This window comes from Myripristis murdjan, chromosome 19 (genome assembly GCF_902150065.1).
Source record: "Myripristis murdjan chromosome 19, fMyrMur1.1, whole genome shotgun sequence".
Taxonomy (NCBI): domain Eukaryota; kingdom Metazoa; phylum Chordata; class Actinopteri; order Holocentriformes; family Holocentridae; genus Myripristis; species Myripristis murdjan.
The window spans coordinates 24,425,515-24,443,899 of record NC_043998.1 but is presented as its reverse complement, the minus strand read 5'-3'; the positions used below and the strand labels follow the sequence as shown (position 1 = coordinate 24,443,899).

Below are 18,385 nucleotides of genomic sequence, written 5' to 3'. Positions count from 1 at the left end.
GTGTGTGTTAGAGTGAGGATCGCGCCACATATTTGTGTCCGAACCCGACCCGAGCCCCAGATTTTGCTCGTCCTCCATCTTTAGGTCACATTTACCGCCTGAAACAGCCTTCGTGTTGCCTTCAGGGTCGTCACGTAAACTCCAGCACTGCACAAGTTGCCCAGAACAGACAGCAGGTCCGACATTTTTCACTAAAATAACACCGACGTGACCGAACCGGAACCCCAACATAATTTCAAAATTTTTGTCTGAACCTGGCCCGACCTGTGTGTGTGTGTGTGTGTGTGTGTGTGTGTGTGTACCTGGTGCAGAGGTAGGTTGATGTGTTTCAGCAGGGATTTGATGGCCGTCTGCAGCTCGTAGTACAGCAGGGGGGCGTGGCTTTCCGCCAGTGGCTCCGCCCCCTCGCTCTCCTCCCCCGTCCTCTCCTTCTCGCCGGCAGCCGACAGCGTCTGGATCCAGTCCCACTCCTCCCTGCACAACACACACACACACACACACACACACACACACACACCACACAGGAACGCAGTAGCAGAGTGCCTAAGTTAATCCTTTAGTGCATTTTTTTTTTTTTTTTTTAAAGAAGAGACCTGGCAACAGAAGGCATTCAGAAAACTGCAGTCAGCAAAATACATTCAAAAATAAATAAAAAAGCACACATCTTTAAAAAGTGAAGTATAGAGAGATTATTTTGTTTTAAAGCCACAGAAGGAAACAAGAAATTCTTTCAAAAGTATTTTAAACTCGTAAGTCCAGTCATTTAGTGCAAAACTGTGAAAAATCGACACTTTATAGAAACACTCCCACTTTCTTTTCCTTTTCCTGACTTCCTCAGACTGAGTCCAGATGTTGGACTCCATTCTCACCTCTGGACGCCCAGTGGTTCAGTTCCTGTGGGTAGCATCTCCTGTTAGCTTAGCATAAAGACTTGAAGTGTATGGGAGTCGTTAGCCTGGTTCAGTCAAAGTAAAAAAACAAAGCGTCTGATTTACTCAGTGGATCATGTGGATTTGAAATCCACTTGTAATTGCTTTACTAATTATATTATTATCTAAAAATGTACTGATTTGGATTTATTTATCCATTTTTAATGGCTTTTGGTCTGTTTTTAGCGAACTGTGCTGTTGCTGTTTCTCTGATCAAATCTCTTTTCTCTTTTTTCTCTTTGCATTTCTGTAATTCAATTCAAATCCAGCGGTTAGAGTTTTGTATTTTTCATTCGTTTTAATTTTTATTTTATTTTGTTCAGTTTCAGTTTTAGTTTCCATTGCATGTTTGCTGGATTCAATTTAGTTTTTCTTGTTTTTAAAATGTTTAGTTTGAGTTGAATTTTTCTTCATGCCAGTATTAATGCGAGTTTTTTTATTATTATTATTATTCTTATTATTTATTTATTCTAATAGTAGCTGTGTTTGTCAGGACAGGCAGTTGACCCCCAATCTCAATAAACATCATTTGGTTTAGTTCATTTTGTAAGAACACATCGCCCCAGTTAATTTTTTTTTTTTTTTTTTTTTTTTATGTTTATTTCAGTTAACTAACTAACTAAAATGTTTTTTTTTTCACACTGTTTTGGCTTTTCGTTTAGTTTTTGTGAACTACAATAATCTTGGGCTCATTATTCCTGTTGGTGACGGGGATTTCTTGAGTATAAAGAAAGAAAGAATGACTGAATGAGGTTGTTGAATATCTGCATTAATTGATAAAATATTGCTCTGCTTTTTAATGCTCAGGACTTGTTATTGTGCTCCAGACAGCACCGACACCCACTGATGTTATTTTTAGCGCTGCCTTCTTTTTTCTGTAAAGTGATAAAGCAGGAAATGCTCATTATAAAAAGAGCAGATGTGTGTTCAGGTGGCGGCTCAGCGAAGGAGGAGCTTCACCTGGAGGATTTTCTCAAATTCACAACACAAACGGTCAAGACCCGGAGTGTGTTTGGCCGCACAAATCCCCTTGTGAGAGTGTGTGTGTGTGTGTGTGTGTATACAATGGCCCGTCTGTGTGCGCCTCACCTGCGTGGTCACCTCCGCCGCCTCCGACCAAAACAAGCAAATAAATCCACAAACAACTCATTTACACAACAACGGCTCGCCGCTCATTAACCCCGCGCGTCGCCCAGACAGGAAGATCAACCCCAAACCAGAGAGGAAGCCGCTTTCATTCCTCAAGGTGATTATGTGAACCTTTTTTCAGAGTCCAAAAGCAGTGAAGGCTCGTCTGCACCACTTCCTCTAAATGTCAAAGTGCAATATCAGGATGCGGCTCTCTGTTAGGCCAAATATAATGAAGAAAAATATCGCTAAATAATCTGTAAATTAGGTAAAACATTAATTTAAGGCTTGTAGGCTGTGGTTGAGTCGCCTTGAAATGTAGATTTGTGGAAAATGATGAAAAATAGGTCAAACAATGATCCAGTTAATATTGGAGTTCTAATACAGGAACCACACTGACCACAAGGAGACAAAAGCTGCACCTTAAAGGCTCCAGGGACAAGCCGCCGGACCCCTAAAGGTGCAATTAGGTGCTTTATTTTCCGAGAGCGTACATGGTAAACACTCCTCCCTTTCCTCCAGCCGCTGGTTTCCATTCGTTCCACGACGATATGAACATGAACTTTCAGAGCCTTCACACTTTCTTCACTCCAGAATAAAGTCCATCACATGAGTTTTCCTGAAAGCAGCAGCACTGTTGGCTTTTCAGGACTTCTTTTTCAAACTGAAACGCTCCCTCCTCCTCTTCCTCCTCCTCCTCCGCCGGGGAAAATAGTCCCTGGGGAAACGTTTTGCAGAAGCAGAACTCTATAAAGCGGCTGTTTCAAGGATAAATTCACATTTTGATTCTATGTTGTGAAATCTTTAGTTGACATAATAATATGCGGGGGAGTTGCACTGATTGGTCCCTTTAATGTGGCCTTTATTGATAAATAATGGACACAAAATTGCACTGAAGTCGATTTTCCTGCCGTGGTTTGGGCCCTAGAAAACGAAGCGCAGAAGATCCGATCGCACCGTCAGACGCGGAATCCAGTTTCTCCTAATCTGTCACCCTCACCTTTCCCCATCTTTTTATTCCGACTTCTCTTTCGTCCACTCCAATCTCCTCCTCCTCCTCCTCCTCCTCCCCTCACACAGCTCTCCCCTGTTCCCTCGCCTCCCCCAAGTCTCTCAGCGGCCAAAAGCTCCCAAATATTTCCTGAATCTGAGCATGAAAATACATGAGGCTCTGGCACGGCGCGATGCAAACGCACGCCGGCTGCGGCTTTCAGAGAGCAGCAGCGGGGCGGATGGAGGGAGGAGGACGGGGAGGCGGTAGAGAGAGAGAGAGAAACACAGCGGTCCAGTTTTCTCCCCCCTTTTGTCTCTCACTTCACACTTTCCAATCTGTCCAAGGCGGGGACGCTTTGCTGTCCTGCATCCAGAAATTCCTGCGACGGAGGCCAAGGAGCATTGCGCGAATACTTCTACCTGCTTGCCTCACCTCCCAGCTCGGAATCAAATCAGATTGGATGGCGCACAAAAGACACACACACACACACACACACACACACACACACACACACAGAGAGACAAAAAAGCCTGATACTCAAACACACACTGTGACTGTGTAATGTAATACGGTTAGGTAGATTAGCGGCCTTGTCGGGGTGCAGAATGTGTGTAATGCAGCGAATGCCAGCTGACAACATCTGAGAGGTGCAAACAGCTCCCATTCCTCAGGCTTAAGCCGCGCGCCCACGCTCGCGTTCGCCGCCGCTTCGGGAAACGCATCACGTTTGTTGAACGGCGGGCGGCGGCCGCGCCGCGCCGGGTTTTTGCGTCAGACGCCGAGAGGAGGATTTGAAGCCGCCGCGTGCTGCAGGGCGCCGACCTCCGAACCTGCATGCATCGCACCATCTGTATATTGCATATTGTTAAATGTTTATATTTTTTTTTACTGTGTATAGTCTTTATTGTATATACAGTGGTCCCTCGTTTATCGCGGGAGTTACGTTCTAAAAATAACCCGCAATAGACGAAATCCGCGAAGTAGTCAGCTTTATTTTTTTACAATTATTCTAGATGTTTGAAGGCTGTAAAACCCCTCACTACACACTTTATACACTTTTCTCAGACAGGCATTAACATTTTCTCACTTGTCTCTCTTGTTTAAACTCTCAAAGTTCAAACCTTCGTAGAAAAATTAGTCCAGTAAAAAAAAAAAAAACATGCAAAATTACACTAAAAAAAAATCCGCGAAACTGCAAGGCGGCGAAAGGTGAACCGCGTTATAGCGAGGAACAATTGTATTTGCATTTATTCTACTTAATCTGTCTGCTTTATAATGTACGGTGTTTTTTTTTATGTTTCTACGGATGCTGCTGTAACATAATAATTTCCCAGTTTGGGATCAATAAAGTAAATCTATCTATCTATACGCCAAGGTACACCATTTTCACAACCGACGTACAACTATATTCAATATGTAGGTGTATAATGCTCACAAGGCCTATTACTTAAATACAGACTTCCAAAAAACCACTTAAACAACACTTAAACTTACAAATCAATCAATCAGTTAATGTATAATCAATTCATACAACAATAACAACAAAGACACAGCAGGCAGGTTATTATGTCCTAAAATGTGATCTAATCAGAATAACTGAGTTAATCTGTTTATGTGTGTGTGTGTTTTACAGTCCAGTTAATAAGTGGAGGTCATGTATTCAGTTTTTCTTTGTTTTTTATGATTTTTTTTTTTTTTTACTTGCTTTAAACGTCAGCCAGTTTTCCAAAAGCATGCCCTGAGGAGAATGGATTAGGATTATTATTATGCTGCTGATTTGTTCCACTTTGTTTTTGGTATTCTTGCTGAATCATTTCCCCTACTAATTCTTTTTTTTTTTTTTTTTTTTTTTAATTAAATATTATAAATTAAATATTATTATTTTTTAAAATTAAATATTATTTTAAAATTTAACATTATTATTTATTAATAATATACATATTTTATTAAATTTATTAAAGTTCACAGAAAATTTGTATTAATTTCTTAGAGTAATAATTTATTTTCACGGTCAGGGCACACAGTTTGATGGTACAGCCAGCAGTGCAGGTTTGTATGTACACGCTGAGTGAATCACAGCAGTAAACACTTTGCACTGTTTACTGCTGTGATTCACGCAGCGCCAACATCCAGTGCTGCTGAGCGTACGCCGACCAGACAGCAGAGAAAAACCAGTCACCCTGTTCACACTTTTGTGTCCTTTTGTATCCACCAAAGTGTGTTTTTTTTTTTTTTTTTTTTTTTTTTTTTCCCCAGCTGAAAATGTCGGCGTCTTTCGGCTGCGGCGATACAGAATCTGTGCAGAAGAGATGTTCGAAGTTTTGTCGACGAGACACACGGACGCTGAAAGTCCAGCGACATTAGATTTTCATGCATTTCAGAAAGTAAACGTGACGAGTGCAGCGTTTTATCCACATTTTTGGAGCTCTCGGTTAAAGACACAGGAAAAAACGGTCCTGATGCTCAGAAATATAAGAAGAAAAACTCTGAAAGCCCCAAAGGATTCTGAAAAAAGACCTGTAGATTCTTCTTTGAATTTAGTTTTCTGTTTTGCTTTTATTACAAATCTTTAACTTTTCATTCATTCAAGCGACTGCAAGCAGAAAACACGGAGCGGGCTGCAAAAACTGAAACTTCACTGACTTCAGATTGAGCCCCGTCTACAGCAAGGAGACAACAGAAGAAACCCCCCACAAAACGGGGCATTTTGTGGATTCCCACTTCAACAATCTCCACTTTTACATGTTAGAGCCTCTGTAGGCAAATGCACGTCTCCTGCAGGGGTAATCTCATTTGTTAAAATCTGATCGGGGCGAAGCAAACAATCAATCACCTCAAGGAAGCGTCACCATCTTCAGTGAGTCGAGTTTTACCTGGAGACGTTGGCGTTGTCCCGGATGCGCGTGTGGCACAGCATGTTGGGCGTCTTCTGGGACACCAGGACCTTGATCTGGTCCACGGAGCTGCTGAGCTTCAGGTAGCCCAGGTAGAGGCCCGGGGCCAGCCGGTGCGTGCTGCGCCGCTGGTACGCCAGGATGTCCTGGACGGGGACGGAGGACAGAGAAAGACACAAGCTTTATTACACAAAACAAACCTGAGAAGACATCCTGCAGTCAGTTTAATCATCAAGCAAACCCACAAGAAAAAAATTATAATAACATACGCTAGAATACAGTTAATTTAGCTGCAGTGCTATAATCTATGGAGTATTTGTTTTAGCTGACTGAGGCTGATAAGACGGTTTCAGAATTGATGTTTTGGGTCAAGTTATGGCGGCGTGTGATACTCAGGATAACGAAGAGCCGTCAGGATGATCAGGACCCTCCGCCTCACGTCACAAATCTCATCTCCCTCCTGGATTTATTTCACGCCGCTGGCTCCGCGCTCCTCCTTATATATCAAAGAGATATATAATCAAGCGGCCCAGCTGAGGGACTGAGAGGGATGACGAAGGAAGGAAGGAAGGAGGGGGAAAGGCTCGCTGGAAAGGTTTTCTCGGCTGGAAGCGAGGCCCGAGGCGTGATGGATCCGCGCTCATGTTTGGCGTCGAGAAGAGGCTCGAATCCAAAAGTGACTTACGACGAGTGCGACCGTAACGCGATCGCGCATTCCTGCGCTGACAGTGAAGCGGGGCGTCCAAAAAAAAAAAAAAATCCCCGCGCGGCTCGGAAAGCAAATGAGATGGGAGATGAAAGGATGAGCGATCTCCTCCATCCGGATGAAGTCACTCGTCTTCCTGCTGCTAAATCTCCAGGAGGCCACATGTGGAGGTCGGCTCTCTTTTTGTTCAGAGGAAGTGAAACAGGAAAGGTTTGTCGACGAACTGACAGATAATAGAGTTTTGTGTCACATTGCGCCTTTTTTTCTTTCAAATGTAAGAACTGTCTGCAGCACGAATGCAAGATGAACGCATAAAGGGACATTTCTACTATCGCTACCACTTGATGCAGAATAAAGGCAGTCCATTGCCACAAATCAGATCAATCAGCACCGACAATGTAAATCATTTTTGCAAGAAATGCTCAGGTAACATTTTGTTAAATCTTCAATTAACACATCAACTTTAAAGTGGTGCTGTAAAAGTGGAGAATTTGGTGTCTTCTGCTGGTCTGGAGAAAATGACGGCGTGTTACAGCCACAGCAGGGCATAAAAATAAATACAATTAAATAAAATAAGGACGGCTCCTTATTTAATTTAATTTTATTTATTTTTTAAGCCCTAAAAATAAATTAAAATAAAATAAGGACGGCTCCTTATTTTATTTAATTTAATTTATTTTTTAAGGATAATAAGGATATTAAGGGGAGGGTAATATCCTGAGAAAAAAAACCCTGAATTTTTGAGATTAAAGTCAGAAACTCATGAGAATAAACTCAGATATTCTCTGAGATTGCAGTGGTAAATTTACAGGAAAAAAAACTCACAAATTTCCAAGAAAAAAAACTTTAAAATTCTGAGATTGTGAAGTTGCAAATTTATGAGAAATAAACTCCTCTGGGATTTAGTCAGAAGGAAATCCTGGTGATTTGAGCCCAGAATCACAAAAAAAAACAAGTTTTTTTTTTCATGTAAATTTCTGACTTTATAATCTAAGGATTTTTCAAGGTTCTTTTCTCATAAATTTGTTTAGTTTTTTTTTCTCATGAATTTATGATGAGTTTCTTTTTTTCTTGGAATAGCACACCCCGCTTCCCTCCATAAATTCATGGGAAAAAACTCACACATTTGCAAGAGAAAAACCCTTGGTTATGGAGTCACAAATTTATGAGAGAAAAAAAAAAACTGGGAAAATAGTTTCTCTTCTGTTACGGCTCCATAATTTTTATGGAGCGAGGGGAATTTTTTATTTCCCTACATGGGAGAAAGTCACACTGCATTTATTTCCTTTTTTAAATATCAGACGGGTGTTGCTCTGTTTGTAAACATCATTTAGTGTCTGCATTATGAACACAATGATCATTAAACAGCAGCAGGGCAGGACAGGTGCAGCTTAAATACATCTCAGAGAACACACACACACACACACACACACACACGCTCCCGCCCACCTGCATGGTGATGATGAGGACGTCGAGCGCGTACGGCTCCTCGGGTGTGGACAGGCTCTTCCTCTGGCTCTGCAGTTTGGTCACCTGCATCCACTTCCCGCTGAAGAACGAGTGCTGGCTCTCCGTGTCGCGGATGGTCACCAGCAGCACGTTGCCGTGGCGATCCTTGATGGGCTCGTAGTGCACGCGGCCCAGGTTGTGCGTCCCGAGGAGGTTCTGCAGGTCGGGACGGACACGTTCGCCTGTGAGACGCCTGTTTTTTTTTTTTTTTGCTTTTAATAAATTCACTCATTCATTTATTCTGTCCATGGTTTACCTCATTAACAAGATCTCCAATGTTAAAAAAAAAGAAAAGAAAAAGGTAAAGCACAGTATTCACCGCTGTTAAAGTTGAGCCACTTTAAAATGTTCGCTTTTAAATTGATTCAGTCGCTGAGGACAGATTGAAATATCAACAACTCAATTTCAAAGATCAATTTTTTCCTGCATGGACGCGACGTTTAAGAAAACAGTTTGATCTTTTGTTAAATTGTTAAATCGTTCAACTTAATCTGTGTTTGCATCTCGGTCAGAAATATTCCAGTTATTTCTAACTTTGTGTCACAGGGAGGTTACCCGCTGGTTTTACATGCATCTTCTGGTTTATCTGATTAAATTAATGCATATTCACCACCGCTGCCGAGACATCTGACCACATCCTCTGAATCAAGTGCATCGCCAGTAATCCTTTGACACCCAGACATGGGAGGACTTTTATTCTGACAGGTTTTGTGTCACCCTTTTAACAAAAATCAACTCTGCTTCTTTTTGTTTTAAAATTTTGGATGAATTTTTTTTGGTGATTTGCTTTTCTTTCTTTCTTTCTTTCTTTGTTTTTTTTTTAAATTTTTTGGGGTACTTTTACAGTAGTTTTCTTTTAATTTAATTTCAACTATAATTATATGTTAATAATTTCTTGTAATCTTTTTTTTTTTTTTTTGCTAAATATTTTTTGCAAATTTTCCAGAATGGTTTTAATTTTTTAAAATTAATTTTCTGGTAAGTTTATTTATTTATTTATTTACTCATTTATTTACTTACTTTTTTATTTTTATGGTGCAAATTTTCAGATTTTTTTTTTGTAATATTTTTGGTAATTTTCTTGTAACATTTCCTTCATTTATTGCTGATTTTTGAGGTCATCTCTTACTAATTTGCTCATCACCTTTCCTCCCCACGTGTTTGAACGAGATCGAGTGGATCTGCTGAGCTTTCAAAGGGCGAACCGTCGGTTTTGATCCACCGCAGCCCGGCCGTGTGATTTTAACTTCCACACATGCTCCTAGAAAGATTCATTAAAGCTGATTTACTGAGCGCTGCCTGAACGTCACGGCGGCTGCGGCGCTGCAGTTTAGGAGGTGAAACGTGGAGCCGAGGGTCACGGGAGGTTCGGCTCCACGGGCGCGGCTCTGACCTGAAGCTGCCCGGCGGCGGTGAGCATCTTGTGCCTGGCCTGCAGGGTGGAGGACGACGACATCGACACCGACATGCTCTGTCTGAGCCACCGGACGTCCTCCCACATACAGGACAGCTAGAGAGAGAGAGAGAGAGAGAGAGTCATTAAACTGCACTGCCTCATAAAACAAAGTGCTTTTATATGTGGAGTGTCAGGGGGCGGCAGCAGCTTAATGGTTACAGGAGTGAGCGGATCGCGGTGTCGCCGATTTAAAACCCATATGGGACAATCAGGCAGGGCGAGGAACGTAACGAGGGGCGAGAGGATGAGTGCGAGGCGGGATGGGGCTGGAGAGCGAGCGGACGCGCTCAGAAAATGTGAAAACACAGATAAACAACGATTTAAAGATCTGTCAGCTGCGGCAGAGGTCGAGCCACAGTCAAATGAAAGACATATCTCGTCCCTCTGACATTTTGTCCTCCTGTTTTCTGAACAAAGCAGTGCTTTCACGCCTTCTAAATCCTGCAAGAAACCAACACTTATATATAATCAGATTTTCCCCCCTTCGGGTAATTGCTTGTTGGCCTTCTCTTGTGTTCAAGTTGCTTTTAATCCAGCAAATACCTGAACTAGCTTCATATTTTGCAGCTGATAAAAACCTCATTCTTCTGTTTTTAACTTGACAAAAGGCACATTTCTGACTTTAACCGGCTTTAGAAATGTTTCATAAACCCATTTAACCCTCCTGTTATGTTTGGGGTCAATTTGACCCCTGCAGTTTAAACTTCCACAAAATTATTAGAACTAAAATTGTTATCAAAGTTTATGTGTCAAGTACTTTATGTTTCTTTGTTGATTAACTAAATATCCCTTTAAATAAAACATAACTCCCTCCCACCCCCACTTATACATCCAGTATTCCTATTATGTGACTATGGAAAAATATTCAAATCACCGTAAAATCTCACTGATTGACCTAAAATTGGAAAGAAATATTAATTTTTGGTGTTTTAATGGCTTTATATTATTTCTAAGTACAGATTTTGGTTATTTATAACCGATCCGTACAAAGTGTGTACAGGACATTGAAAACATATCATCATGTGAATTTCATATTTACCCGGTAGTGCCCATTACATTAGGAAAACTCATTAAATATGAAGCAAAAAAAATGATGTTAATCATTTATTTAGAGACGTTAAACACTGGTCTGGGTCAAATTGACCCTGAACATAATAGGAGCGTTAAGTTGAGAATTTTCCTGTCATCCGAAGTTAAAACTTGAAAACCGGCATCAGGCGGACCGCTTTAATCCAAAGAGCCGCTCCCACCTTCGTGAACCACAGGAAGTCCTGCATGAGGGAGCTGCTGTAGGAGTCGTCCACCTCCACGATGGGGATCTGGTCCTCCGCCGTCACCAGCAGACTGTCCTTGTGGTAGAAGACGGCTGCCAGGTAAATCCCCCTGCAGGAGGCACAGCCTGAGTTAGCTGACGGTGCTGGGAAAAGGCTTTCTAAACTTCTAAGATTCATCGCTGCGATTGTGTTTAGGTCACTCAATCACAACAACGACAAATACGCATTAGAATAAATCAGCAATACAAAGTCAAATCCAAATCCATGCACTTCCAAAATATGCCCCTCAGGTTTTGCATTAATTAAACAAAATACGCTGCCTTCTATTCCAGGCCTTAGAAATAAAATCTGCAGTCTTAAATACTTCAGCATTAAAGAGCCATTTCAGTTTCTGGCCATCATCGACCCAGAACAGCTGGTACACTGCAAAAAGTCAAAATCTTACCAAGAGTATTTGTCTTATTTCAAGTAAAAATTTCTTATTTCTAGTCAAAATATCTATAACTTGTTTCAAGTAAATTTTCACTTGAAACAGGTGAAAATTGTCTAAAGACAAGTTATTTCTGAGGTGATCATGTCTTATTTTAAGTGTAATGAGATATTTTGACTAGAAATAAGACATTTTTACTTGAAATAAGACAAATAATCTTGGTAAGATTTGACTTTTTGCAGTGTATCTATTTGATATTGTTTATACTGACAGTGGACAAATAATAAGACAGTCGATAATCAATAAAACAGCAGATTTTATGATATATGTGTATTCATGTGAGTGCCAGACCTAAACATTAAAATTTTCCAAACTTTTCCCAACATTTTGCAGCATTCCCAAACCACTCAATCACCTTCACTGATCACTAAAGGGAAAAAACAAATGCATTTCCCTAAATTCAAACTGACAGACATATTGAAACACGGGAGCGAGAAATGTGACAGTCCATAACGGCACGGCACGCACGCGGCTTTCCACTTCTGCCGCCTGACAATTAAAAAGGGAAAGGGAACACGAGTGAAAACCTGCGAGCAAGAAAAACAGACTCTCTCTCGCCTCGTAAATTTAACAAGCGAACCTTTTGAGTGTTTTCACAAACTTGTTGGAGGAGTTGAAGAGGTGTTTGAGGCTCCGGGACACCGACTGCTTCCTGCTCGGGTTCTGCAGCTTCGACGAGTCTGACAACAGGAAAAGACGAGAAGCACATGGAGCTTTTGAGTTGTTTTTTTTTTTTTTTGTCTTTTCATGCATTTATCTCACATTTATGCACCAAATCTACTGAAAAATCCATGCTTTTTCCAGACTCTGATTTGGTAACTTGATTGATTGATTTTCTTTTATTGAAGTGTCAGGCTTCAGTTTCAGAAGCCCAGCCCATATGGACTCACAAGACACTGCTGTACACATTACAAACCATGCTCAAACAATCAACAACAACAAATACGCATTAGAATAAATCAGCAATATAAAGTCAAATCCAAATCCAGGCACTTCCACAATATGCCCCTCAGGTTATGCATTAATTAAACAAAATATGCTGTCTTCTATTCCAGGCTTTAGAAATAAAATCTGCAGTCTTAAATACTTCAGCATTAAAGAGCCATTTCAGTTTCTGGCCATCATCGACCCAGAATAGCTGGTATCTATTTGATATTGTTTATTACTGACAGGGGACAAATAATAAGACAGTCGATAATCAATAAAAGGGCAGATTTTAACGTGTATTCATGTGAGCACCAGACCTAAACATTAAAATTTTCCAAACTTTTCCCAACATTTTGCAGCATTCCCAAACCACTCAGTGAGGAGAAATTACCAAAAATAATTTTCAAACACGTTGAAACCTATTTTTTCTCAAATATTTTGCTGGAAGTTTCCTTTTCTGCTTCTTCTTCTTTTTTTTTCAAACAAAACCTGCTGCTTAAACTCTCAGAACAGTTTTGTACAGACGATTCCTGGCCAGTGCCAAGCGCAGGAGTGAGTCGCCTTTGCATACAGCACACATGAAATATAAATTATTGCTGTATAATGCACCATATCTCCATGTACTTTTTCTTTTTGATCATGTGTGTCGACAACAGCCGCTCTGTTGCCAGGCATCAGCCGGGCTGAGAGCCTCGCCGCTTGTTCTCTGCGGCGGTAATTGTTCATACGCCGTTTTGTACATTAAGCACATCAGTCATTACATCCCGTGTGAAAGGATTCAGGAGGGAGATGAAGACCAGAGGCACAGAAATAGAAGAGAGAAGGAGCAGAAGGTACAGAGAGAGAGAGAAAACAACAGTGAACACTTCTCCAACACAAACGCATCACTCCTGTCACTTGGATTTGAAGTGAAATTGACTTCTTGGCGCTGAAAACATCCCTGCAGCGTCTGGAAGCAGGTCTCTCTTAGTTTCATGGTTACGGGCTTAAAGAAGTTAACACTAGATTTGGATCGCCGCCAAAATCAGACAAATTATTCCCTGGCTCAGCGCCGATCTGTCCGACAAAATTCATACAAATCTGTTCCTAGGTGTCAGACTAATAATTAACTGTGAGGCTTACAGAGTGCGGCTAAGAATTCATTTGCTGATTTTATTTAAAAAAAAAAAAAAAAAAGAAAGAAAGAAAAAAGAAAATACAAGTTACCAAAAAATTACTTGAAAATAAGTACAAAAAAATAAAAATGATTACAAGAAAATTAGCATAAAAAAGAAAAGAAAAAATAAAACAGAAAATGATCAAAAATCTTTTAAAAAAACGACAAGAAAATACATTTATAAAATGATAAATTAATAAAAAATAATTATAAAAAACATGAACATTTACAAGAACATTATTGGAAAATTATCCAAAAAAATTAAAAAATAACATGCAAAATATCCCAAATAAAAAGGTGATGCTGGATGCTGATGAATGGATTACTCACTAACAATATTGTGTGTGTATGTGTGTGTGTGTGTGTGTGTGTGTTGACAGGGTCAGCGGGGTGAGCCGTCAGGGTGACTGACTCTCCCGTGTTGCCGGGCAGACTGAGCGTTATCTGATCTCATCGCTACCGCTCATTCGGCTCGTCTGTCTTTCCTCCCTCGCTCCCTGCGGCTCGCCTCGACCGGCCGCGACCGGCCCCGACCCGCCGCCAGCGCCCGCGGGTCCTCAGCGATGCCAATCTCCAGACCGCAGCGCCCCTTCTTACCCCGGCTAATTAAGCGTCACATAATTACCGGCCTGTAAACGGATGGCAGACGGACGGCAGAGCGCGGGAATGCCCGCCGCCGCCGCCGCTCACAGACACGTCGACAAGCTACTGGATACCGTTCTGCCAAAACGACCGCCACCGCCGCTACGGACTAAACCTTCCCGACACAGAGACGAGGACGCAGGAGGAAGAGGAAGAGGAGGAGGAACTCTTCATCTATTTGCAGCCATAGAGGAAAATAAATCACAAGTTGGAGAACTGATGATTCCTCTAAAGCATAAAGGGAATTCCTGTTAAGTCAAGGAAATTTTTGAAAGGCCACTCTGGTGCCAGAAAATTTAATAAACTCTTGGGAAATGTCATGGGATATTGAGTTTTGTCAGCGCCAATTACAAATTAAAAATCATAGCTTGTTATTCCCCAAATGTAATGTTTATTTTTCATTGTGTGCATATTATGTTGAAACAGAATAATAAACTAGGAATACTCCCAGCATTTTAGGAAAAATTCCCTGTTTCCAAACTTCCCCAGACTGAGACCAGATGTTGGACACCATTCTCACCTCTGCATGTCCACTGGTTCAGTTCCTATGGGTAGCATTTCCTGCTAGCTTAGCATAAAGACTTGAAGTCTATAGGAGTCGTTAGCCTGGCTCCGTCAAAGTGAAAAAATAAACCTTACATAAGACAGCTTCAGAGCTGCTGTAAAGTTGTTGTTTTTTTTTTTTCAGTTTGATGGAGCTAGGCTAACGACTCCTATAGACTTCAAGTCTTTATGCTAAGCTAACAGGAAATGAACTCGAGGTGAAAATGGTGTCCAACATCTGGTCTCAGTCTGGGTGAGATGTTGCAGTATTCCTTTAAAAAATATCCGCTTTAATCCACTCAGAGAAGGTTTAACATCACTTAAAAAGTTCACATGGACAACAGTTTCGCTCAAATTACTGTTTAAAATTGTATTTTCCCTGTTATTGACATCCAGAAAGATCCGATAACTTCTGCACTTCCTGTATCGCTTGGTATCAGAGGAGCAAGAGCCAACAGAGACAAAAGAGGAAAAAGAATTAATTTTACGTCCATATAACTCATGAAAATTCAACATTTTGGTCACAGAAAACCACAGAAAAGCCGGGGACCTTTTTGCTTTTGACACTGAGTGACGTTTTCAGGTTTTCTCCGAGCTTTTGCTGCGTCTTCCCGTTCCGTTTGAAGGATTTATTGTTCTGATCTGTCGACTGCTCGGGTTTCTCCAATTCATATCTGTCTCTGATAGTCCTTTTGATTTTTTTTTTTTTCCCGCCCTCATTTTCTTTCATCTATAAATTGACCGAGTCATTCGAGCTGACTGTAACATTAAATACGGCCGATCCGTCAGGCGAAATAAAACCAAGCAGCTCGGTTTCATTCCATTTATCTGTCAGCTCTCTTTCGGTTTCCTCTGGCTGAGATATTTTATACGGCCCTCGGGGTTTCCCCTCGCTCCTTCATCCGCTCTTATCAAGTCATGTGTTATATTTGTTATGCAAATTCACTGAAAATGAACTAACCCTAAAAACAAAAACCGGCAGGGTGGAATTCACACCGCAGCACTGCACCAGACTTTCACACAGATAACACACCGCTGCAGAAATTTACTTTATACTGTCATTTCATGCAGCTGCTGCCCAACAGACTGCAATTTCTCTTAGCCACGTGTGTATTCCCAAAATTGATCCGGTCATTTAGCACATATTCAAATCATTTTGTGTTTTTTGTACAGAAATTACAGATGAACAAATTATTTTCTGACTTATTATAATGCAATAGACACTATAATGAAATAGAGATTAAGGGGTAGGATTAAACAAGTTTTTACTTCTTCCTACTCCTTTTCGAGCATGTTAATGATGACAGATGCATTTTATTTATTTATTTATTTATTTTTATCTTACTTTATTTTTTGGACCTTTTTGGACCAACATGTTAATGATGATAGATGCATTTTATTATTATTATTTTTTTTATCTTACTTTATTTTTTGGACCTTTGTTTTCTTATTTACCTTTATTTAGTACTGATTATAATTATTTTGTTTTGTTTGATTTTATTGCTGTTTTTTATGTTCGAAATAAAGATCTCAATCAAAATTTAAAAAAAAAGAAAAAAAAAACTGCTGGTGATCTCATCGTGTCAGACATCTCCTCCTGAGTGAGACATCTTTCTAATTTGTGCTCTTTGTGTGCTCTCGGCTGTGTCGTATGTGTGTGTGTGCATGTGTGTGTGTACCGCAGATTACATCAGATTACAGGAAAGATTGCTGTGTAATTTCGGGGATCAGTGCCGTCATGTCGTCTGAGCCTGGTGTGACTCGTCTACGGTTTCGAGGCGGCGAACAACAGCGTCGGACTCGTATTTGTGCATGAAATTGGTGCTTGCGTCCCCGAAGGAGCAATTAGAGTCTGTTTATTTGCAGACTCCTACCCCTGTTGACGGTTTCTCTTTTGTTTAGCTTCTGCACGCCCCGAAACAGCCGTGCACTCTCCTGTCTAATGGCCCTTTCAGCTCACGTCAGAATAAAACCTTTACCAGTCCACGCGCCTGATAATCACACAGCCCTGCAATAATCTGTATTTCATGGGACGGGCAGAGGAAGGCCTTTAGTTTCCCGCCTTGGAAATGTTACACAACCCATCCAGCACCCGAAAAAAAAAAAAAAAAAAAAAAAAAAAAAAAAAAAAAAGACACAACTCGCAGCAGAAAGTCTGCAAAACGTCTGAAGAGCGAGGGACTTTTCAACAGGGCGTTCAGCAGTAGCGCTCAGACGGGAGAAAAAAAAAAAAAAGAAAAACACACCGGTTATTTGGAAAGGTATTTCAATAACAGGCGGAGGGTGCCACCGCCGCGCTCCCTTTAAAAAAAAAAAAAAAAAAAGTCTCTATGTGTTTGGGCCGCGGGACATTAACTGGATTTGACAAGTGGATAATATGACAAGAGCGCGGCGGCCTTCTGTGCAGCGCCGCACGTCACGGCGAATAAATAAAGGAATGAGTTTTGGTTGGAGCGGGGCGAAAAACACGATTGGGTTTGATTAATGAGGCGGCCACCTTTCCATCTGATCCACCTCCTGGCTCTGAGGAGGAGGAGGGAAGGAGGGAGGGGGGTGAAAATGAGACGGAGAGGGTGAGAGAGAAAGAGAAAGAGCCTCTTTTTGAGACTTTTTATTCTCCTCCATAGTTAAAGGCTTATGCACCGCTGCTCTCTGACATTCAAGCCAATAAAACAAACTGAACTAAATATAATTGAGGCTAAAAGTCGAAGGGGGGATGAAGGAAAGAGAGAGAAAGTGTGTGTTTAACTTTAATTACTGTAAACAAGGACTGTTTCCTTACCTGTTACTGTGTTTAAAGTCTGTTTCACTATACAGAAGTTATTATTCTCTTTCTGTATTGTTGTTCAGCTGCAGAGGAAACTAGTTTATTAACTGGACCTAACTTGGACTGGACAGGAATTTGACTTGTCAGGAAAATGTTTTCTTGAAAATAAAACCCCTCAAAGTGATGGACCTGTTCTTGTGATTCATTTTAATCCATGACTCTGACTTCACTTCAGTGACTGGACTTGATTTGACCGGGTGCGACTTAAATTGATGTTTGACTCGTTTCAAACTTTCACTGATTCGACTTGAAGTGACTTCAGTTGGCCTGAATTGACTTCAAATGATCTGACTTGACTTTAATTGAACTGGCTCAACATGAAGTTAATTTACTTGATTTCAGTGGACTTCAGTTGATTTGACCTGATTTGGCTTTAACTGATTTGACTTGACCTGAACTGATATTAATTTACTTGAATAGACCTGAACTGACTTCGAGTAATATGGCTTGATTTGATTTGACTTTAATTGAACTGACTTGATTAAACCTAAATTCACTTTGTTTGATTTGACTTTGATTTTAATGGATGTGACTTAAACAGCCAAGTTTAAATTGACTTGAACTGACGTCACTTGATTTCACTTGAACTGACTTGAGCTGACCTGAACGCACTTCCAATGATTTGACTTCAACTGAACTGGCTTGACTTGATATTAATCTGCTTGACTTGATTTCAATCAACTTCAATCAAACTGATTTGAATTGACTTGATTTGGCCTGAACTGACTTCAACTTATTAGAACTGACTTGACTTTTATTTGAATTCATTTACTTGAACAGATTTGATTTGACTTCAGGTATGGACAGATATCACTTGATTTGCCTTGACTTAAACTGAACCGACTTGATTAAAGGTAAATTCCCTTTGGTTGATTCGACTCAACTTATTTTGACTAGAAGTGACTTAAAT

At 40.7% G+C, this 18,385-nt stretch overlaps 1 protein-coding gene across 5 annotated transcripts in view; it reads right to left on the bottom strand.

Annotated features, from left to right (window-relative positions):
• The window catches only part of ankfn1a (ankyrin repeat and fibronectin type III domain containing 1a), a 212,847-nt gene that overhangs the window by 25,730 nt on the left and 168,732 nt on the right, over positions 1-18,385 (bottom strand). For all 5 annotated transcript variants that reach the window (XM_030077909.1, XM_030077905.1, XM_030077906.1 and 2 more), the window contains 6 exons: positions 11,961-12,060; positions 10,867-10,999; positions 9,554-9,670; positions 8,101-8,316; positions 5,925-6,091; positions 303-474 (listed from right to left, as the gene is read on the bottom strand). In XM_030077909.1, the coding sequence (XP_029933769.1) occupies positions 303-474; positions 5,925-6,091; positions 8,101-8,316; positions 9,554-9,670; positions 10,867-10,999; positions 11,961-12,060 (905 nt within the window). The remainder of the gene's footprint in view (positions 1-302; positions 475-5,924; positions 6,092-8,100; positions 8,317-9,553; positions 9,671-10,866; positions 11,000-11,960; positions 12,061-18,385) is intronic.